Source organism: Passer domesticus, chromosome 1 (genome assembly GCF_036417665.1).
Source record: "Passer domesticus isolate bPasDom1 chromosome 1, bPasDom1.hap1, whole genome shotgun sequence".
NCBI classification, from domain to species: Eukaryota; Metazoa; Chordata; class Aves; order Passeriformes; family Passeridae; genus Passer; species Passer domesticus.
Window position 1 is genome coordinate 12,527,720 of NC_087474.1, and position 22,063 is coordinate 12,549,782.

The 22,063-nt window shown below is 35.0% G+C and overlaps 1 protein-coding gene across 4 annotated transcripts in view; it reads left to right on the top strand.

The window, feature by feature from the left end:
- CUL2 (cullin 2) overlaps positions 1-21,843 on the top strand; it is a 41,918-nt gene extending 20,075 nt beyond the window's left edge. For all 4 annotated transcript variants that reach the window (XM_064394362.1, XM_064394441.1, XM_064394507.1 and 1 more), the window contains exons 7-21: positions 3,063-3,159; positions 3,255-3,365; positions 4,601-4,763; positions 5,952-6,076; positions 7,623-7,730; positions 9,769-9,828; positions 10,207-10,335; positions 10,440-10,526; positions 11,033-11,185; positions 11,571-11,648; positions 13,396-13,462; positions 14,545-14,747; positions 17,191-17,292; positions 18,006-18,122; positions 21,238-21,843. In XM_064394362.1, coding sequence (XP_064250432.1) covers positions 3,063-3,159; positions 3,255-3,365; positions 4,601-4,763; positions 5,952-6,076; positions 7,623-7,730; positions 9,769-9,828; positions 10,207-10,335; positions 10,440-10,526; positions 11,033-11,185; positions 11,571-11,648; positions 13,396-13,462; positions 14,545-14,747; positions 17,191-17,292; positions 18,006-18,122; positions 21,238-21,369 — 1,732 coding nt within the window. In that variant the 3' untranslated portion in view covers positions 21,370-21,843. The remainder of the gene's footprint in view (positions 1-3,062; positions 3,160-3,254; positions 3,366-4,600; positions 4,764-5,951; positions 6,077-7,622; positions 7,731-9,768; positions 9,829-10,206; positions 10,336-10,439; positions 10,527-11,032; positions 11,186-11,570; positions 11,649-13,395; positions 13,463-14,544; positions 14,748-17,190; positions 17,293-18,005; positions 18,123-21,237) is intronic.
- Positions 21,844-22,063: the final 220 nt, after the last annotated feature.

The window sequence follows — 22,063 nt, forward strand, 5'->3', positions numbered from 1 at the left end:
AGCTGAAGTGCTAATGTGACAAAAAACCATCTTGGTTAATGTTTCACCAAGTTGGCACAAGTCAATTCAGGAAAGCATTAGATGAGTGCCAAAGCAAAGGAAGAGAGATGGAGAGCTGTGACTGAGCAAAAGGGAGCAGGATTGGCCCCCTTGAACAGCAGAGAATCTTAAATCACTTAAGCCTGTCTTATCTGACTGCACTCCTAATACAGAGTTGTGAGTATAACACTTTCATCTCCCTCCCTCTAGCCCAAGCACTCCTCCTACAAGGCAAGCTGAATATCAACTATTTTTGTTTCAGCACAACAGGAAGCCAACGAGATCTTGAATCATGAGAAAATTCATCTATTAAATTCTTAAACAGAAATAATTTGGAAATTACTCAGGTGCTATCTCAAATGACAGTGTAATTAGTACAGACTGAGAGGCTTCTCTACTGAAGATAACTAACTCTTTCTAACTAACTGGACCTATTCCTGTCTAAGCTGATACATTATCTGTACCATTTGTTTGAAATTAAAGCTATTGGAAGTTAACTTTTTTTAAAGTGTTTGGAACAGTCTCATCTAGTTGACAATGAATTCTGTAGGTAATTGGCCTTGAAAAACCATTGGTCTGACACAGAGCACTTCTTTTGAGTGATGGAATCTTTTAATGAATCTGATACTTAATTATTGTACCTGAAATTTTTAAAATGTTCTTTGGGGCTGTAGTAATACACTGTACATGTTGAACATCCACCGTTAGCTTGAGCCTGGAGACAGGAACAAGGTGGAGTTAATATAAACCAGCACAACTTTCTTGTGTATGTGTTTTGTAGCTTTCTCCATTTCATTTGGAAAAAAATAACTTGTCGTCACCTGAATTAGTGTAACTTGTGTTAAGTACTTAATCTTTTTATTCAGATTCCTTTCCAACCATCATCATACCTTTATACACTTTCTATCCTGTGACATCCTTGCTTCAACCTGTGTTGCATCTGCTCTGTAGCTTTATGCATCTGTATTCCTTGCTGAATGCTGCCAAGAAGGAAAATAAATGTTTCATAGACTTCTACCTTTGCAGGGTCACCAGTTCCACTTTAGTGTGGCAGTTTTGTGAAAGTCATCCTTAAAACTTCTGTCAAATTTTTTTGACATTTGCACTACACAGTCCTGGGAGCAGAGTGCCATTGGTGTAAATAAAAACCTGAAGTGGCTGCCAGAGCAGGCAAGGCCTGTTCTGTGCTGGGCTTGTTTTCATTTATTACCTTTGAGCCGTCTGACCTCTGCTTCAAAAGCTTGTTTCCTTCCTTCCTTCTTTCCTGCTCTTCAGTGGAGCATGTCTCCTGTACACATACAGCTCTTTCCTCATGTTCCTCTGAATCCCCTGGGTCTGCCATTGCTGCCCCCTCCCCACATGTATGGGCTAAGGTCTCAAGTGGCCTGTGGACCCAGCAGAGGAATCTGGGACTTGAGCTGTTCCTCCAGTGGTGCTGCTTGTGTTTGTGAATACCAAGTCCAGAGCCCTGCACGTGAGAGCTGGGCTGGGCTGTCCCTTGCCTGTGCCCTGCTTTGTAATATGCTCAGTTTTTACTTCTGTGGCTTCCCATGCTCCATGGCCTAGCCCTGTGTTCACAGGCTGCAGCTCTCCGTGCTCCTGGGCCCCTCTGGGCTGGAGCTGCAGGCCCAGGGCAGTGGGACTTTCCCCTTCTATGATTCTGTGCTGCTGCCTCTGCCATCATAAACCAGACCCTGCAGAGAGATGTTGGCAAGGATGCAGGGTGTCATTACATGTACCCAAACCCAGGTTTATTCCATTAGTTCAGCTTCCACAACCAGAGGAAATCTTCCTGTTCCCTGTGTGAAAAAATCAGACCATCCCTCATGGAACCCATCAGTTCAGTTCATTTGTAAAGGATAATAAACCATACAGAGGCTGTTCATTATCTGTTAAGAGAGCTAATTCTTTACATCCATCATAAGGTTAAGTTTTCAATACTGAGGAAACAGTAGTGTTTGAAAGCAGTATCAATGGTTAACAGTGCTGTGAATACATGAAGGTGGTCTGGTGTGCATAATACAATGACTGCTGGTGTGGCTGTTCTGGTAAACCTTCACAGCTCATGGGCATCCACGGAGTTTTTCCTGATTACAAACCAAAATAAATGACATTAGCAAAATTACTTCTCTCCCATTTCACCCCAGCGTAGAAGGGTATATGTTAATGTTTGTCTTTGATGCTTAGTCATAAATATATTTTTCTAAATCATGTTTTAGTCCTGTTTAACACCTTAGGAGTTAGAGAATATTTTTTACTTAGTTGTAAAGTACATATGAAAAGTGGATTTTTTTTAGAACTTTTCATGTCTTTAAAGGCAGTCTGTGCTGTTTTGAGTGCTGGTTATTTCCCAGTCTTTGCAAAGGACTGAACACTAGTCTTTTTAACATGCAAAACACTCGTTTTAATTACTTCTGTTTTCACCTGAATGAAGCTAAAGACAACATTTTCTTCACTTCAAATCCTTCATTTGAAGCCAAGAACTTCACTGGAAGTTGTAAGGTTTTCCTTTTCTGTATGGTGTATGATTAAATATTGTGACATAATGGGCCAGGTGTGTTATTTATTCCTCTTGAAATCTACATGTTGAATAGAGGATATTCAGAAAAGAAAACAGTATACTTCTTGTTGTGGTGCTGGTAAAATGGATGGATTTTTTGGAAGGGGCAAGAGTGTGAAGGTAGTCTGTGTAATGAAGGCTACAAATACAAGATGGAAATTACTGTAGCTTTTAAACTACTTGCATAGAATATATAATTTGAAATATTTAGATCCTTAGCAAATACTTGGAAATTTCATGACCTTTAAATGCTTTTGAATGTTTATGAATAACTATCTCAACAATTTAAATGTATATGAGAGAAAGAAGTGCAATTTTTATTTTAAGATTAATCTTCTTTAATTTTACTAACTTGAGCAGGGGAGTTTACTGGAAAATATTTTCATCCAATTTTATTTCATTTGGCTATGTGAGTTACACCAGATACCTGCATTCTCATTAATGTTGTCTTTGTCCATTTCAGTGATCGCTGTGGAGAAGACCCAAACCAGAAAGTAATCCATGGGGTTATTAACTCCTTTGTTCATGTTGAACAGTATAAGAAAAAATTCCCCCTAAAGGTAGATACGCATTTCTGATTATGTATTTTTAATTTGGAATGTCTGCCTAGTATATACATTATTTGTCCTTTAAAAAAAAAAAATCTCTCTTCTAGTTTTATCAGGAAATTTTTGAGTGTCCTTTTCTGAATGAAACAGGGGAGTATTATAAACAAGAAGCTTCAAACTTATTACAAGAGTCAAATTGCTCACAGTACATGGAGAAGGTAAGAGATTCTTCAATACACATGCAATAATTAAAATAATTTTACTGATGATACATTTTTTCCTCTACAGTTCTCATAGTTGTTCTTTGTGTTATGCTTTCATGTAATTGAAATTGTACTTTTTAGTGACGTGGATTATCTGAACATAAACTACAAACCTTGCTATGGATGCACAGTCAGTATCAAAATATTCATAATAAATGATGACTCAATGGCATGAAAAGTGGAAAAAAAACTCAGAAAAACAAAACACATCTGTTTGATTAGTATTACTTCCTCACTCCTTATTTTCTTTCAGTTTGGAGTAGGCTAACATTAGAGTTTTAACAATATGTGGTTAGAAAAGACTCTTAAGTTGTTACAAAACATTACTAAAAATTACATACTCTGAGGTGGATTTTCTTTCATTTTGCTTTGTGGTGTATGCTGTTATGTTGTGGTTAAATGACTTGTAATTCCTATACCTATATAGTTTTAGAAAACAAAGATGAATACAACACTAGGAGTCAGTTCTTGGTCCTATACTGTCTGCACTACCAAGATAGAGGAGGTGAGAAGAGGGCTGTGAAATTGCTTTTAAGAGAATGGTTACACACCTGTATTGGGACAGGCTAAGACTTCAACTAAACCAAAAGTAGTTTTGGCTATCATTAGCAGTCTGCAGCTGCACTACTCTCCCTAGACCCCCCTCATATTCACAGGGTGTAAGTGCTTTTATGGCAGTATTCATATGACTTATCTTATGATTAAGCCTATTTCCTTCATTGAGTTATAAAAAGAGCTTTTATTAATAGCTCAGATGTACTCCTGTACCTATTGAGCAGATGTTTACATACAAGCAGATGGATTTAAAACAGTAAAGTGATTCTTGGAGATCTCTGTGTGTTAGGTATGGTGGTAACATTTTCTCAGAAGGAATAAGAAGTATGGTAAGAGAAATTGGGGAAGACTAGTCACAAGGTTAAAGGGAACAAGAAATTTCAAGATGAAAACTGTGGAATGCTGGTAGACATCTAGTAGTGACCAAGCCTAGTTAGTACTCAGACTAGATTATGTTAATTTAGTAATAGCCTGATTCAGAAGAACAAATTAAATTTTTCATCCTGCACAAGTTCTTTTGTAACTCTTATTACTTACTCTTGTTTCTCATTCTGCATACATACACTGTGGTATATTCTGGTACTATATAAGTTGTCAGTAGTTCTTCAGTTTGCACTTTAAACTCTTCTGTGTAGGTTTTAGGTAGATTAAAAGATGAAGAAATGCGATGTCGGAAGTACTTGAATCCCAGCTCATATGGCAAAGTGACTCATGAATGCCAGCAGAGGATGGTAGCTGATCACTTGCAGTTTCTACATGCAGAATGTCACAATATTATCAGACAAGAGAAAAGAAGTGGTAAGTCTCACTGGTCACAAAAAGATTTAAATGTTTTTTTGTTTTATTCACTTAGCATTGCAATTTTCTATCTTTTTTCAGTGATCTTCTGTAAATATAAACATTTTCAAGTAATGTTACTGATCTAGAAATCCCCATTAAACCCTGAATTACATTTTTCTTGTAGCATGTAACTAATTTTTATTCTTCCAAGTATATATTCAAAATCTTCTTTTTACTGCTAACAATCCTTCTTTCAGCTAATGCTCTTTCTCGTTCCTTGTCTTAGTCATCTTAAAAACACACTCAAGTCCTGTGTCCTGTAGAATTTATCATATTTTATGCTTGTGTTTTCTTTTGTAAATTAATGGCTCTGTCTTAACAGATTTCTTCATCATCACTTAACAGGTCAGGATTATAAAATATTTTGGCATCTTTTCATAGCCACTTTTTATTGTCCTGAATCTTTTGTGACCTCTCATCCCAAATCTTTTTTACAGGAGGAGATGCTCTTGTCATTAATATTCCCTGCCTAATTAAAAAAAAACATGGTTCCCAATTACTACATGCCTCTTACCTTTGAAAGAATGTTTATTTTTGCATGAAAGATGGTATCTCTTATGTGAAACAAATTATTTTTCACAGTCAAACTTAAATTGTATCTAATAATGGTGTGTTCAGTTTCCAGGGAATTTTTCAAGCTTGATCAGCGTTTGGATCTATTTTGTTTGGTTACTTTTTTGGGGGTGTGGGGAGGCAAAATATTATAAAAATAGCAGTTGTTTGTTTAGAGCTTTTCTCACCTGAGAAAAATTTCAAGCTACCACTGGAGGTAAATAAAAAGTCAAGAAAATACCTTAGCTGATTTTAGTCAGCTGTTGCTAAGGGAGATTAAGGAAGGCCAATGTTTAAAATAAACTGGCACAGTATCTCTCCACGCTAGCCCACCTCACTTCTTAGAGTCTCTCCTAAAGAAGCTGTGTTGGAAGGGTGAGGTAGTCACAATGGCAGGACTCAGTAAATACTGATAATAGGCCTACTCTTTCCTTTTTTCTTTTGTCAGTGATCCAGTGTATGTTAATTTTTTCTTTCAAAACAGTTGGTCTTGTTTCAGTCCATAAAAAGTTCTGTTTGAAATCATGGTACTATATTAAGTGTTAATTTTTAGTGTTTCTAAGTGTACTCTATAAAAATGTATCTCTGTTACAGACATGGCAAATATGTATACTCTGCTTCGTGCTGTGTCAAGTGGTTTACCTCATATGATTCAGGAACTACAAAACCATATCCATGATGAGGGCCTTAGAGCAACCAGCAATCTTTCTCAGGAAAATGTGAGTTTCTTTAGGCAACTGAAATGACTGTTTGATGACATTCTTGATTGAGTGTTTGCCCTTCTCCTCTTAGTTTTGTTTTTTTTTTTTTTTTAATTTTTCCTGCATAAAATTGGTTTGGAATGTGATAGATAAGTTGTAACTTCTCATCAGCATGCTTAGCTGTGCCACAGTATCTATTCTGAGAGCTGACTGTTGTAATTGTTGTGATCTAACCAGAAACAACTGCAGCTAGATATTTCTCATTGTTGTTTGCTTAATACTGCCAGGGCAAGTAGGTCCTTTTGTACCATGTATGCTTTTTTTTTTCTGAATTTCTCTTAAGTCAGTGGCATTTGCTGTTCTGGTATATTAGAAGCCAGTGTTTCCATTTTGTAAAGACTTGTCATCCTGTACTGATTTCAATCTGGTGGTTTTCATAGTGGCTTTGTAGTCATTTTGCTTTATATAATAATGTAATTTCTGAAAATATTATTATTTATTTTATTAAAGTGTCTTAAACTTTTTCCATTTATGTCTGTTTAAATTAATCAATTCCATTTTTGTTTCTCCAGCATTGCTGTTCAGAGACAAACGACAAGCTTTTGTTTGACATTGTATTTGTGCATGTGTACATCTTGCTGTCTAGATCTGTGCTCACTTTAGGATGGTGACTTCAGCTATCCAGTGTTTCTGTCTATAATAATGCATAAACACAAGCTGTTCTACTTTCACTCTGTTACTGACTGCACAGGAATGCTTACTGTTCTGTGACTCCACTGTAACTTCAGTGTGCATACTGAAGTCTTTAGTAGCATAGTTGGCTTTCTAATTATTTTTAGGTTTATTGAACTTATTCTTTCAAACTAATAGTGTCTGCTCACAGAAATAAATACAGACCCACGAGGGTGGTGACAATTCGCACCCTTATGTGGATAATTTCAAAGTGTGAAAAACTTGTTATATTGTATAAATTATGTACTTTGAAACATTATTAATGTGTGACCTGAGAACGTACTTGGGGAGTTATGCTACAGAGGCAATGCCTTTCACACTGTTGCGCTTGTGCCTGCCAGCTTGTCTGTGAGTAATTTCTATGCAGAATATGATGCTGGAATGTAGTGCACGAAATTCAATTGATAACTGCCCTATGTAGGAAGATGTAAAGGGATAATCCAGTTTTTCTGTCTCTGAAGTCACTGTGTAGAAGAAGCAGCAGTTTCTTACATCAGTTGCTTGATTGCTGTATTTATGTTAGCATTCATGATTTTTGAAAAGGCTAATAACAGATTTTGGGGAAAAATAGATGGCATGAAAACAGTATTGACTCAAATCTAGGTTGGATAGCAGGACTGTAAACATAGCCTAGACTTTTTATTTCCAAAACATGCTCTAGCATCATAGTGTGACAGTACAGCAGAATCCATCCTCTCAAAAATTCACTGTAGTGTTAACTTTCTCAAAAAAGACTAATTAATAAAAAAACTACAACTAATGTAGATGTGTTTGTGTTAGACACTACTACTTTTCTTGCTAACTTGCTTTCTGTTTTATCTACCCTCTTTAGATGCCAACTCAGTTTGTGGAGTCAGTTTTGGAAGTACATAGTAAATTTGTTCAACTGATCAACACTGTTTTGAATGGAGATCAACACTTTATGAGTGCCCTTGACAAGGTAATTTTTGCTTAAGTAAACAAAGCATTGGAAAACAAAATCCAGGATCCTGATTCAGGCTCACCAAAACTCTTCACAGCATCAGCACATGGTCAATGATAGTTCATATGCAGTCTTTCTAGTTTAGAAATGCTATGGAGCAAAAGACAATCCAGGGTAAGGGTAAAGATAAATTAAAGGAGACTATTTTAATACTTGTTTTCTGAAAGAAAGGCCTTTCTTTTCATCATATTTCAAAACACATAAATGGTGCTGATCCTTTCAGTGCAAATATACGTGCAGACACTAAATAGGCAAGTGGTAGGGTTTGGGAGGTTTGGTAATTCTTGCATGCATTTGAACTTGAATTTGCTCGCTGAGATAATGTTTATCTCTGAATGCTCTTAGTATTACTTCCATAGAATCTTTGCTTAGAGTTTTCAAGTTGACTGCAAAGAATTTCTGGAAACTTATATTACTTCAATCACTGCCATGATAGGTAACTTTCCAAGAGAAAGCTGCACTTGAATTTAAATTACAAATATAGGGAAAGAGGCTTGCTGCTCTTTTATTTGAAATGCATAGCCATGCAGGTATTCAAGATAACAGTTCTAATTATAATAAAATTTCATAATATATCATTATTAATTATAACTAATAAATATATTTTCTTTATTTAATTTCCTCTCACAGCATGCATACATACAGTTCATTGCTCTTTTGTGGTGTGTGCAGTAGTTGCAGTTTGTAGTTAATGTCAGAGTCTAAGCTTTGACAATTATCAGTCAAGGTTAACTTGAAGAGGCATAATGGAGAAGGTACCAGTGATGGTACCAATAGTAGTTACCCATCTGTATTTATGACATTGATAAAATAATTATTTAGCATTTTAACATTTTAAATATTTCAATACCAAATACATTTCTCTCTCCATTGTAATTAAAGTCATGTACCAGAAGGTGGAGTAACACGAGACTGACAACTTTATTTGCTGGTACATAGACAGACAATGTACTTTTTATTAAATACATCAGTTCTTCACTTCATTGATCTTTCTTACATAAATACTTAAAATATTGATTTGCTATTAATTTTTGATGGTGACTATCAAAATCACTATTGCTGCCTCCAGTATTATTGGAAACGATTGCTCCAAGCTTTAAAGAGTTTCCCATTTCTTGTCCAGTCATGCATTCTTTTCTCAGAGGAATTCTAGGGACCTATTAGCAAGTTTTGCAGTCTTGAGGTATTGTGCAGAAGAATTTCTTGTCAGTTTGTCTTTATAATGATAACAACAATATTTTCCTTTTACAGAGGAACTGTAATTCCTGGGAGCTATGGTCATGCAGTATTTTTGATTCACTGTTAGTTTACAGCACTAATTTGAGTGTGACATGTAGTTTAGAAACTATTTTTCTGATAATCTGTTTTTCATTTCTAAACTGCCATTATCTCTTTCCTTTTTTTATCATATTCAGGTTTTTTCAGCCACCATATTGTTTGTACTTTACTACTTCAAATTTCCACTTTCAACAATATATTTTTCTCCTCTTCAGTGTATGAAAAAATCCAACAACCAAAAGTACTTTCATTTCTTACTGCTGTGAACACATCATATAAGTTTTTCAGCTCAACATACATGCTGTTTATGTGCTGCTACTCAAAACTACTTATCTGCACTTATTCCTAAGTTTCTTTCCATCCATAAGTTTCTTTTGGACCATAATATTGCTGTATACCAAAGTCATAATACTTTTGTGAAGTTTCTAATCAGAACTTCATCTGTTCTTTGGTTTCCTGTAATTATTTTTTCTTCTTCTACTCTTTCTACTTTTACATATATCTCAGCTTGAAAATGTTTAACAACCAAGTTTTCATAGGGCAGTAATTTAACCTTTTTATGAGTTGTTTCTTTTTTTATCCCCTTTTCTGTAGTTCAGTTTTATAGGATCTCAGATGGTCTTTTTGCCCTGAGGATTTTTTTTATTTTTTCAAATTTCATAAAAGAAAGAAGTTTAAGTCATTGACAATTTTTCTCTTTGCCCCATGTTTTATGTAGGCTTTGACATCAGTAGTTAACTATCGGGAGCCCAAGTCGATCTGCAAAGCACCTGAGTTGGTAAGTGATGCACACAGAAAGTAATAATTCCTGTATATAACCATCAAATGGATTGCAGTAGGGTCCTTCACATGCATATCCAGCTCTCACACTGGGTCACACTCAGGTGTGTATTTTAGTAGTAACAGCTTAAGCTGCCCACACATTTTGTGAGCATGCAAAATTGCTATGGTTTTAATTTTTGGTATATACTGTATTTTCTGTGGGTGTAGAATGTATCATTTCCCATGAATACAGCCTTTGTGTAGAATGTGAGACAGTAAACTGTGACTTATTTAATGTTTGAACTATTGTAGAACTTTGGAAATACCTTGGCATACGTTTGTTCTCAAACTTGACAAGTAGTTTTGGGTTTGATTTTTCTTTTTTTAATTTGAGCTGGCCAAATACTGTGACAACTTGTTAAAGAAATCAGCAAAAGGAATGACAGAGAATGAAGTAGAAGACAAGCTTACAAGTTTCATTACTGTTTTCAAATACATTGATGACAAAGATGTATTCCAAAAGGTAACCTTTCCTTTTCAATAATGGTTAAAATGTCACATTTAAAGCCTACTTGAATAATGTAGTTTTGCTTCCTAAAATCTTCATCTCTATTTTTTTTAATGCAGTTCTATGCCAGAATGTTGGCAAAAAGATTAATTCATGGTTTGTCTATGTCTATGGATTCTGAAGAAGCGATGATAAACAAACTAAAGGTAAGGTAATATTTTTCTAACCCAGAATAAACAAATATAGGAGTATGTAGTGTTGAGAGGGGGCAGCAGAGGGTGCCAGAGGTAGCTTAGCAATTGGGAAATCTGTTTCCAATAGCTGACAGCAAAAGCTAGTGTTTAGGTAGTCTTTGAAAGATAAAAGGCTGAGTATCACCTAGGCATTTGAGATTTTTATGAGTTTTTGGATGATTTTATTAGCTGCGTTCAAGTCATTCATGTTAACATTAAAAAAGTACCAAGGACTTTCATAAACATGTCTATCTTTTAATTTTATAAAACAATATTTTTCAAACAGATTAGTGTATATAAGGCAAAACTAAAAGAAATATATTTTATTTCACAGTGGTTTTTCTTATTATAACTAGTGCTTTCTGTAAATATAACAACACTTCTGCTGCCTAGATTTTCATATTGTATTAATGAGGGAACATAATTTATATGATGAGTACTGTTTTCACTTTGAAACCTGTTACAATATTTCTTCACAGCAAGCCTGTGGCTATGAATTTACCAGCAAGCTCCATCGAATGTATACAGACATGAGTGTTAGTGCTGATCTCAACAATAAATTCAACAACTTTATCAAAAACCAGGACACAATCATTGATTTGGGAATTAGTTTTCAGATATATGTTCTGCAGGTACTAATGTATGTTTATTGCTACTGAGTTATTTGTATTTACTTTTTATGTTCTGATAACAAATATACAATTTTTCTAATTATGAATACTACTTTATATGGGAACTGATGGCCTGTGATCATTGTGGAATTACTTACTTTCCTAGTGTTTCTTTGTAAAATCAACCCACTAGGTCCCTAAACAATAGTGATATAAAATTTCAGTCTTAATACCTCAGTGGGGAGTGCAGAAAGTGCAGTAAAAAATTATCAGTAAAACTGTGTCAATTGATTGTGTTGTGACATAATATATACCATACATCCACTTAAGATGTTATTTTTTTCTTAACATATAGGTTATGTGAAAATGTTAATGTTAATGCTTTTATTTTTCCCAATACTTTTAGGCTGGTGCATGGCCTCTAACTCAGGCTCCTTCTTCTACATTTGCAATTCCTCAGGAACTGGAAAAAAGTGTACAGATGGTAGGTTAGTAGGAGGCTTCCTGTAAACATGTGGGAAATATAAAATAACTCCAAATGAAAAATCACTAACAGAAAAAAACTTGAGCTGCTTTATTTTGATTGTAAATTATGTCTATCATGTTTCCAGTCCATATGCAATGTGGAAGGGTCACCCAAATACTGAATTTATGTATCTATGTGTGTAGCTTTTTCACATCTCTCTTCTACACTTTGTGATTGCTGAACGAGAGGCTAATAAATGCAATCAAATGAACTAGGTTGGTTCTTTGCTTCAAAACCAACTCTTAATATTTAGATAAAAGAAGATTCTGGTTTTAATATTAAATCTGAACAGCCTTAATAGCAGATTAAGATGCAAATACAGGTTTCTTGTTCCCTGTTTCATAGAAGCTGTTCAAAGTCAAGCTTCGTGCAAACTTCTCTAAAGCTCATTTTATGATTTCTCCAAGCAGTAAAGGTTTTGCATTAGCCATATATTTTCTTCCTATGTGATTATTTCTGCATTGTAGAAGTAGAGTATTTTGTTGCTTTTGATTATGTTATTGTATTCTAAATGTTACCTGTACAATTTTTGTTGAAAAACAAAATATTTGTGTTGATCTTTGCTAAGGTATATTTGATGGTGAAGTACAATTTAAGCAATACACATTTTGCATTATTGGACATAAAATATTTTTATAGCTGTTTTTATACCTTACATTGCTATTTGATGTAAGTTATAATGGCAAATGTCTTTTTTCTGTGGTGAAAGAACTTTTTCTTGTATTACTGCTGAATATTAGGACTACTTATTCAGCTTTAATTTCCACTTAAGTGGCACTTGTTTTTAGCAATATAATAGTTTCTGACTCAGACTACAGGATCACCAGGTGTGATGAGATTTTGCTGTCTTTGTGGGTTAAAATAGGAGTATTGTCAGTTGTGCCTCAGTTGGAAAATTGGTACAGAATTGTCTATCAGGAGCAGCTCAGAATCTGGGTTGCTTGCCTAATTTCATCGTTTTGCCATTTTAAAAGAGCAAACTTATTCATGTGTCTCCTAGGTAGAGATCAGTGCTTTCAATTAGAATTCCCTAAAGAAACAGAGCATGACCTTGAGGGGCTAGTCTTTGAAAATTGTCTGACAATGTCTTTATTTACTGTCCAGTCTGATGATTTGACCCATGGAGAGAGTTCTCTTAGGATTCTGGCAAGGATTTAGAAAGGGAGAAAAAAGTATTGCAATTGCACTCTGAAGTATGTGAGTACATGTGTAACTGGGACACCTCTTCAGCAGCTTTGTCTGAGACTGATGAAGCTTCCTCTAAATATATATTTTTCTGAGTGGTGTACAAATACTGTTTTTCATACTGTGCAAGCTTGTGGGTGAAGAAACACCTAATTCCTAAAGGAACTCCCTGTTTTTATGTTCTCCTTCAATGTTAATCAGTTTCCAGACAAAATCAGAATAAGCAAAATAGTGTGTGTACACAGTGCTGGCATTGTGGGGTTTAGGGAGTTTGATCTCATTTTAGGGAAAGGTTTTTTTGAATCTGCTGAAGTTCTTCTCATTACCAGAGGTAGGCCTTAAATTAAGATTCAGTCATCACTCATCTTCTGAAGGAAAATGCTGTCATGAATGAATCTGCAATGTTTTCATCCAGTGTGATGGACATAAAACCAGTATTTCTTCATGAGGTTTTAGGGTGATGATGAACTGTTGTGAGTAGTTACATGTGTGACTAACTGATGTTCATTTTGTTTTGCAGTTTGAATTATTTTACAGTCAGCATTTTAGCGGAAGGAAGCTTACTTGGTTACATTATCTTTGTACAGGTAAAAATAAGTGCTTTGCTAAACTTATGATCTAACAGTTACTTGCTAAAAGTTCTTTTCAAATGACAAAAACATGGGGAGTTGGAACATTATTTTGCATATAAAGTCAATGGACATATTTTGTGTTATAAATTAATATTTACTACTTAGAATTTCCAAAATCCATGTCTTGTAAACTTGTGATTTATTAAATCCAAGTAAAACTAGAGTTGTATTTTCTTAACTACAGAAAAGCACTGCAGAACTGCTGAGTTAATAACAATTGCCCTGGAATTGTTTCTGTAGTATAGGTGTTCCTTACATAAATACTAAATAATTTTAAGAATGCATATTATACTATTTTACTCAGATTTGTGACTATCTGCATAAATACATACTTTTAATTATTTAATATTTATTATTGTTAGAGGTATTTATTTTAGTAAATGTTAGTCAATCATGTTTTATTTTAAGTGCTTTCAGTATCAGGCTTTAACAACTGAGCACTGCAACATATCACATGCAGATGAAAACCATAGCCCATGATAATGTAATATAATGAAAATCTAGTTCTGGTAACAGAAGGTTGCTGTTAACTCACACTCACCTTCACACAGAAAATCTAAATCTGCTTTCAAGTAGATTTCTTCAGTGCTCTTTGTTTTTCATGGGAATTTAAAAAATATAAGAATATGAAAATTTTTGATGGACAAGTATTTTACTTTGTTTTTAAATCTTTCCTTTAATCAACTTCCTCATTAATCACTATTCTGAGATTCTGTGGAAGCTGTTAATTGAAGTTTATGCATTGCAATGTGTTTAGGCTACTTGGAATTTCTTATTTTATGATTATTATATATTTATTATTATTATATATTCCACTATTTGTCTAGTATGCATAGTTAATCAGGGTGGGGTGGTTGTTGTAGGCCACACTGTATATGTGTAAATTCACAGCATCAGTTGTCAGTGTTCCCTTTCAAGTGTCAAATACAGACTTGAGTTGAATTTCTGGAAATGTATTAGGAGCTCTGGTAGTTAGGCTTCAGATGACTTATCAGCACCTTTCATCAGTTTATAAAATACTACTTGTATCATTGCAGGTGAAGTAAAAATGAACTATTTGTGCAAACCTTACGTAGCCATGGTCACAACATACCAAATGGCAGTGTTGCTTGCCTTCAACAACAGTGAGACTGTCAGTTACAAGGAGCTTCAGGACAGTACACAAATGAATGAGAAGGAGCTGACAAAAACCATCAAATCTTTGCTTGATGTCAAAATGATCAACCATGACTCAGACAAGGTATGCCATAATGATATAAAAACGTTTAATATTTTCAGTCTTGTCATTCTGATATTTGTCAAGGAATTTTTTAAAATATCCATGGTTTACTTTTATTTTTCTAAGCTTTATTTTTGACCCTTGTGAAAAATTGTAAATCTGTATTTATAAGGAAAGGGACAGGAGAAAGTAGAGTGCCTGTCATAGAGGCTTTCTATGCCTATAGCAGCATGAAGAGGTAATAACGCAGGGACTCTTTATTGTTTCTGTTGCCTTGCTTTAAAGTTGTACTGAATCACAGGAGGGAGCCTAAGTAGTAAACCAGAGTTTTACAGTGATCCTAAAAAAATATTTGTGGGATTAAGAGACTGAAAGAAAGAGAAACTGTGTTCTTCCTTGAGGACAGATTACAGGAGCAAGAAAGACAGCAAGGAGGACTTCTGTCAGAGGATTTTTGCTGTGGTTTGCCAGACTTATCATTCCATGAGTTTCTTGCAATTCCAGTAATATCTGAACTTTGTTTGTGATTCAGGCAATAGTTGATACTTCTTTTTCTGACTCTCTCATCCTTCTGTATAGCCTTTGTGAAATCTTTTTTCCAGTACTGCAAAGGGCACAGACTTTACCTGTTAAGTAAGAAATACTGCAGAGGAGCCTGTGCATCCCATACAGACATAGCATGTGCTTCCAGCTCACCCAGAAAGCCCACTATGCAGACAGTGCCAGACAGAAGGAACTGAGATAAGCTGTTCAATTCACTTACAAGAAGAAATCCAAAGCTGCTATGACAGCTGCTTTTGTTTTTAACCAGGAAAATTTTAGAAAATGGAAAGTGAGATCATAAGGAAGAGCTGGTGCTTGGCTGAAGCAGGGGACATGCTTCCAATATCTAGAAATGAGCTCAGGTTGGAGCAATTGCTGGGAAGATGTCTGGTAAACCATGGGTCAAATAAAACACTGGGAGCTGTTACAGGAAACAGTGAGACCCTTCATAATCTTAGAATGTTGCCTGTTATTTAAAGGATTTACATTTATTTATGTCCATTTTATAAAGTTCACCCAGTTTCTTAAAGCTTATGTCATAGAAGAAGGAATAATACAGCTTTCCAACCCTTTTACTTTTTCATGTTTACCCCACCACATTTTCCAGTTCTTTGCCTTCCAGACTACCGTATTCAAGTGTCTTTACTATTTCTGTTTTCTTTGCACTCCATCCAGCAATGTGATAGCAGATCTGTAGACAGTCTATCAGCTTACTTATTAAATAAACAAGTGAGCTTTAGTGGTTTAAGCAGTGGAATTCAATACACAAACTTCTCTTTACCTGTATCTGAGCCAAACAGAAAAGCACAGTGTAGTAAATGTTGTAGTTTGCTTTTGCTTTTTTGTTCATTTTATGAACAGGTGTGGGGGAAAGAGCATGAGAAGCTTCATCTCAAAATCTTCATTGGTTCATTCGAATCATGCTTTTTGAGTTCATGCTTGATACATAATTTATTTTGGTTTGTATTCAACTATGTCAGCAGAATAATGCTAAAAGTTAATGTTAGGTTATTTTTTTGTTAGCTTATTATTTTTAAAGCTCTTGGTTATTTCCCTTTCATGTTGTATTTTCTATACTATGCCTGATATCCTGGTTTTTATATATATTGTAACAAAGACTATTTGTTGCAAGATACAAAATTAGAATTAATATTGGTTTGAGTGTATATTTAGATAAATATTTTCTGTGTTTACTAAAATGTTTGTGCCTTAGACAGTTTGGCAAGATTCCAAGGTCTCAGAATCCCAGTAACGTTATTCTGCTGGAAATTGGTAATACTTGTACAGACTCTGGCCTGGAAACTGCTGAGATCTGTCCAGTCATGCTGTGTTGAATGTAAAGGTGTTTTTACTGTAGGAAAAAAAATATGGGAATAATAATAATAATAATAAGCACGTATATATGTGGAAAATAATTGAGATTCTGACAGGAAACAATTTTAAATCTGCTGGTAGATGTGTGCTGTAGAAGTTGCAGTCTGTCAGCTGTTTCTGCTATAACGTGTCAAAATGTTTAGATGCTTTTCCTTAAATTCTGGAAGACAACTTTTGTAAAAATTGTGAAAGCAGCAGCTCCCCTTTGAGGTCCTGTCATTGATTAATGCAAATCCTACTTTCCTTGCAGAGAGAAAATGACTTTAAATGGAGAGATAAGCTATCAAAGTACTAAAAGGGAAATTTCTTGCTAACAAAATTCTTGTAGGGCAGAGTTCTTCAGTGGTGCTTTCTGAAATAGATTTGATTTTTGGATCAGTTAAACTAGCTTTAAAAATTGACCCAGTTCATGTGGCATTTTAGAATTTCCAGCTACAAATCTGAATATTTTTCTGTGTATGTAAGACCCTAACTGTGACTTTTCAAAGTAAATTGTTACTATTTTCTGGTTCCATTTCTGATTTTTAAAAACAATTCTCTATTGCAGGAAGATATAGAGACAGAGTCCACATTTTCATTAAATATGAACTTCAGCAGTAAACGAACAAAGTTTAAAATTACCACATCAATGCAGAAAGACACACCACAGGCAAGTATTCTTTGATGTTTCTAGCCTGAATACCTTAGAAAGCTTATTTTTCTAAAATGGAGTTTACTGTGTTAATTTGCTGTGTGCAGATATCAGATTCCGTAAGATTTACAAAAGAAATTTTGTAGGTTTAAAGCTTAAGCAATGCCATTTTTTTTGTACTTGAAATATAGGCAAGAGAAGATGAAATAGGGAACAAGAAGTAGAAGAAAAAGATAAACAAAATGGTAATACCAAATGGTATTGATGTTTAGTCTATGTCATGAGACTCTTTTGTTGTTGGTGTTTATAAAGAAACTTACTGCAAGAACAGCAGAACCAATCAACTATTTTCCTATGGTTTTGTGTTCTGTGGCAACTAAAATCAACTCCTGTGTTGTTAATCCATGTTCTCAGTGTATCTCCTAAGACACAGGATTTTGTATAAGATAGGTATGTGCAGCCAAACTCAATATATTAGTCAATTCTGATTGCTTTTCTCCCTAGCAGAAATGTTGGTTTAGATGCCTCTCTCCTACTTTCCTACTGACTTTCATGAAACCTGATATCCTTAATTTATGGACATGCTTTTACTGGAATTGAACTACACGTACATTTTTTTTAATATAGTTCACCACTTCTAGTAAAATAAAAATTAGAGATTCAAGATCCTTTTATGCAGTCTTTATTGGTCTTACAGTGTTTTGAGCATGACTGTTCTTCCTGTGTCACAGGAGATGGAGCAGACCCGAAGTGCTGTAGATGAAGACAGGAAAATGTATCTTCAAGCTGCTATAGTCCGTATCATGAAGGCACGTAAAGTGCTGCGACATAATGCTCTTATTCAGGAGGTAAGAGAAGTCCTTGAGCTTGATTTCATTAAAATCTTCTGGGTAGCAGGGTAGAACATCAGACTACAAAACTCAAACATCTGGAAACCAGTACTCCAGCAAAATTAGTGAGAGTTTCCCTGGAGTCTGTTTTGAACTGCAGTACTGGAGCCCTAGCTGGCATCCCTCAATCTTGTAAGTGTGTCTTAGCACCAAAGCATTAAGTTTTGCTCTTTACTGTTATCTGGTTCTATGCCAGGAGATGTAAAAATCATTGCCAGAGCTATGGGTTCAGTTGAAAACATGAATAGGGATATTCTAGTGTGGAATTTCCACAGAAGCACTTAGCCAATTCTGTGCTCTAATCATTATTTTATTATAACTTGTGGTTTAAATTTTAAAAGTTGTCTGAGTATGGAGACATGCACTTTTTAATCTCCCTTTTCCACAAAGTGGTACAGTTCTCTAGATGTTTTAGATTCCAGATTAATGACCTGTGAACTGTCACAGGCTGGCTTGGAAGGAAGTGTTATTTCTTTAGTTTTTCTCCCACTTTCCCATCTGCTGGTTGCCTGCCTAATTGTATTTCTCATTCCAGCCTAACATTTGTTTCTTCCAACCAGTTGCCAATTTTACTTTTCTCAGCCTTCCAAAACTCTTTCTTCAGTTTAGTTCATTCTTGCATCTCTGAGCCTTGCTGAATGGCCTCAGAGAAGACTAGTGGGAGGGGGAATTGATATTCCTGTTTTATTCAACCATTTTGAGCATAGAGGTGGAGAGACATTGAGTAATTTGTGGTCATGGAGGAAACAGTTTACCACAGCCACTCCTTAATTTTTATTTCTTAAAAAAACCTAGCACCAACAGGGAGTTTGTAAGCCCAGAAGATGCAGTGTGAGACCTCTTAAAGATTTTGGATATTGAAGAAGTGTTTTATTGTTTTACACAAATAGTCTGAAAGCAAGCTTAATTTGAGAAATCTGATTTTGAATATCTAAAAGATGAGGCAGCATAGGTCCTGATTTTTCTCAGAATCTTTGGTTTTTTAGTTTCCCATTATTTAAACCATCCATGCAATTTTCATGAAATTATGTAAGAATTTGCAATTAAAACTAGAAAACAATATGGAAGCCCTTTCATCTTTGAGAATACTTTTTTTCTGCCCACTGTCAAATTATTAGAAACATTTCTTGAAATGTGCTTTGCCTGACATCCATTTAAAAAGGTGAAATAGATTACAAATTTCTGTGTTTTGGAAACAGATCCTTTCTGGTTGCTTCTTCCTTTGCATGGTGGAAGGGCCACTTACATGCCCCTGCTGTGTTTTGCTCTGGCAGGGCTCTTGCAGAATAGCAACATTAGAACCTTTTATTTCAGCTTTGCAAAAAAGGTGGATATTTTCATGGTTACTCAGTTAAAAACTAGGTACAGGGTATAGTTGTGATACTGTTACTAATTCTGGTGTCATTGTTATTTTTATCGTGCTGTTTATATTCTTATATATAATGTATCAATTAAAGCATGCTGTTTGACTTCTTGAGTAAGAATCAATATTTCTGAAAGGAGTCAGTTTACTATAAATAGTTAATATTTTCTCCCCTCATTAGTATTTTTTTCTTAGCTGTAAGGGCAGGATTATACTGTTAGAGAGATACTTGAGAGACTCCTAACCCTAATGTAGTTACCTCTGATTCTGACACTACAGCACCACACATTTCATTTAGGTTGAGGTGTCCAAGAAAATACTCCAGGCTCTTGGTAGACCTGTATATGTGACCATATGGTCTTTGTGTATTGTGTTAGATACACCCTGATAATTTGAATTCTAGCTCAATGTTGCAGTCCCCTGCAGGGTGAGATGGATTTTTCTATAAAATGAGTAAGACTGGAAGAGTAGTGGAGGGGAAACATGAGAACATGTCATTCCCAGAACATGAGTCATTCCCAGAAAATTTTTATTCTGATCATCAGTATTTTTTTCTATCCTTCTTATTGTACTATCTTTGATAAAAAAGAAAGCAAGAGCAACAAGAAAACCCATACCAATACAAAATTCTCTCTTTGATTGTGTCTGTCGTAAGTAAATACAGGAAGTGTGATTATGACAATCAGCTTCAGTGGAGAGCTAAGTTTTGTGAAATCCGAGCAGATCTATCAGCTTGTTAGCACCCAGTTTCTCCTCACTTGTGCTGCTGTGGAACATACCAGACCCTTGGCTGTTAGCCCAACAAAACTCACTCTTTTGAGGTTTTTGTTTGCTTTGCTGGGTGAGTTCCACCTGGTGAGTTCTGTTGGCTCACAGAAGGCCCCAGCAAACTCTGGAGCTGGGACAATGCCAGCCATGACAAGTTGTAAAGAAAACTGAAAATTCAGCTGAAACAAAAATCATTTTCTTTACAGAAGAAATAAGAAACTACAGAATATATTGTGACACTTGAGTAGTAAGAACTTCTGTTTGAAAAATGTTCCTACTTATAGATTTGCACATTCTATTGGTGCAGACAATTTCTTCCCCTTCTCTACAACAGAAGGGGCAAAACTGAGAACTTTCTAAGAGACATCTAAAGTTTTGCCTGGATTGGCAATTTCTTCCATAATGCAAATATAGATTTCTTTTTACAATAAATATCTTCTTACTGCATGTATTAAAAAGTTCCAGCATAGCCAGATGGAACTCACTAAATTGTAGGTCTGTCTTCAGTGACTCAAGAAAGAGAAGTTCATCCTGATTTTCCCCAATTGTATGGGAAAGGAGGTTAGGGGAACTCCACTGTGATAGTAGTGAAGAAATGTGTTAATATTAGATTAATTTTTAACATGGATATTTGTCTTCATTAGTACTGTGACAAATGAAGCAAGCAAGAGGAATGAGGAGATCTGGGATGTGGCCAAAATAACCAGTGAGCTGAACAGTCAGTTTCAGTGTCCTGACACTTATACACAGAGATACTTTCTTGTTTGTTATAAATTTGTTATAAATCTTGTTTGTTATAAATTAAGTATTCCAAGGTTATTTAATCCTGCCGTTAAAAGAAAAATATACTGAATTTGCCTTAAAGCTTTTAGCAAATATTTAGATGACATTTATAACTGTGAAAAATAAAAATAACACAAAAACTGTGTCTTTCTTTCGCAGGTAATTAGCCAATCAAGAGCTAGGTTCAACCCAAGTATCAGCATGATTAAGAAGTGTATTGAAGTCCTGATAGACAAACAGTACATAGAGAGAAGCCAGGCCTCTGCAGACGAATACAGTTATGTAGCATGATGTTGCTATCCTGCAGGTATGATTGTAAGGAGATCATTGCTGTCACTGTTTGGTGTGTTCCTGTGGGAAGAGGCAGGCCTGTGCCTCCATAATTGGTCACTTGGCAGCCCCTGTTTTTCTGCTGTTTACAACATCACCAGTGCCATGTCATGAGCGTCAATGAAAATGCCTATAGATATTTCAAGCTCATGTCATTATGACATTTCTTAAAACTTTACTAAAAGAATGAGTGAAGTATTGCTGAAATGTGGAGAATTGGTTGGGTACCATGCTTTTTTTTTTTCCCCTTCCCTTTCACGTTTGCAGTTGATGTTTTTTAATGTATCTTAAGACAAAGTAAAAAAAAAAATCACACAAAAAACCTAAATATTGTAATATGACAGATAACCTAATAATTGTATCTACATTAAAATGTAAAAAAAAATGACGAACATGATACTGCTGCTTGTCAAATAAAAAAATAAAGTTATATAATGTGTCTCGAATGATTGTAGAGCTGGATATAGCATTAATGTCTGTAAATATTGTTCAGGCCTGAAGACTAGAAATAAAGTTACGTGTTTGGGTTTTGGATAACCTCAGAAGTAGGTCTGACATAACAACTAATTTATATAAAACTGAATACCAGGTATGTCATGTTTGATGTGATTATAAAAATATTTATGGTTAAGTGCACATCTTGTTTTCTTGAGAT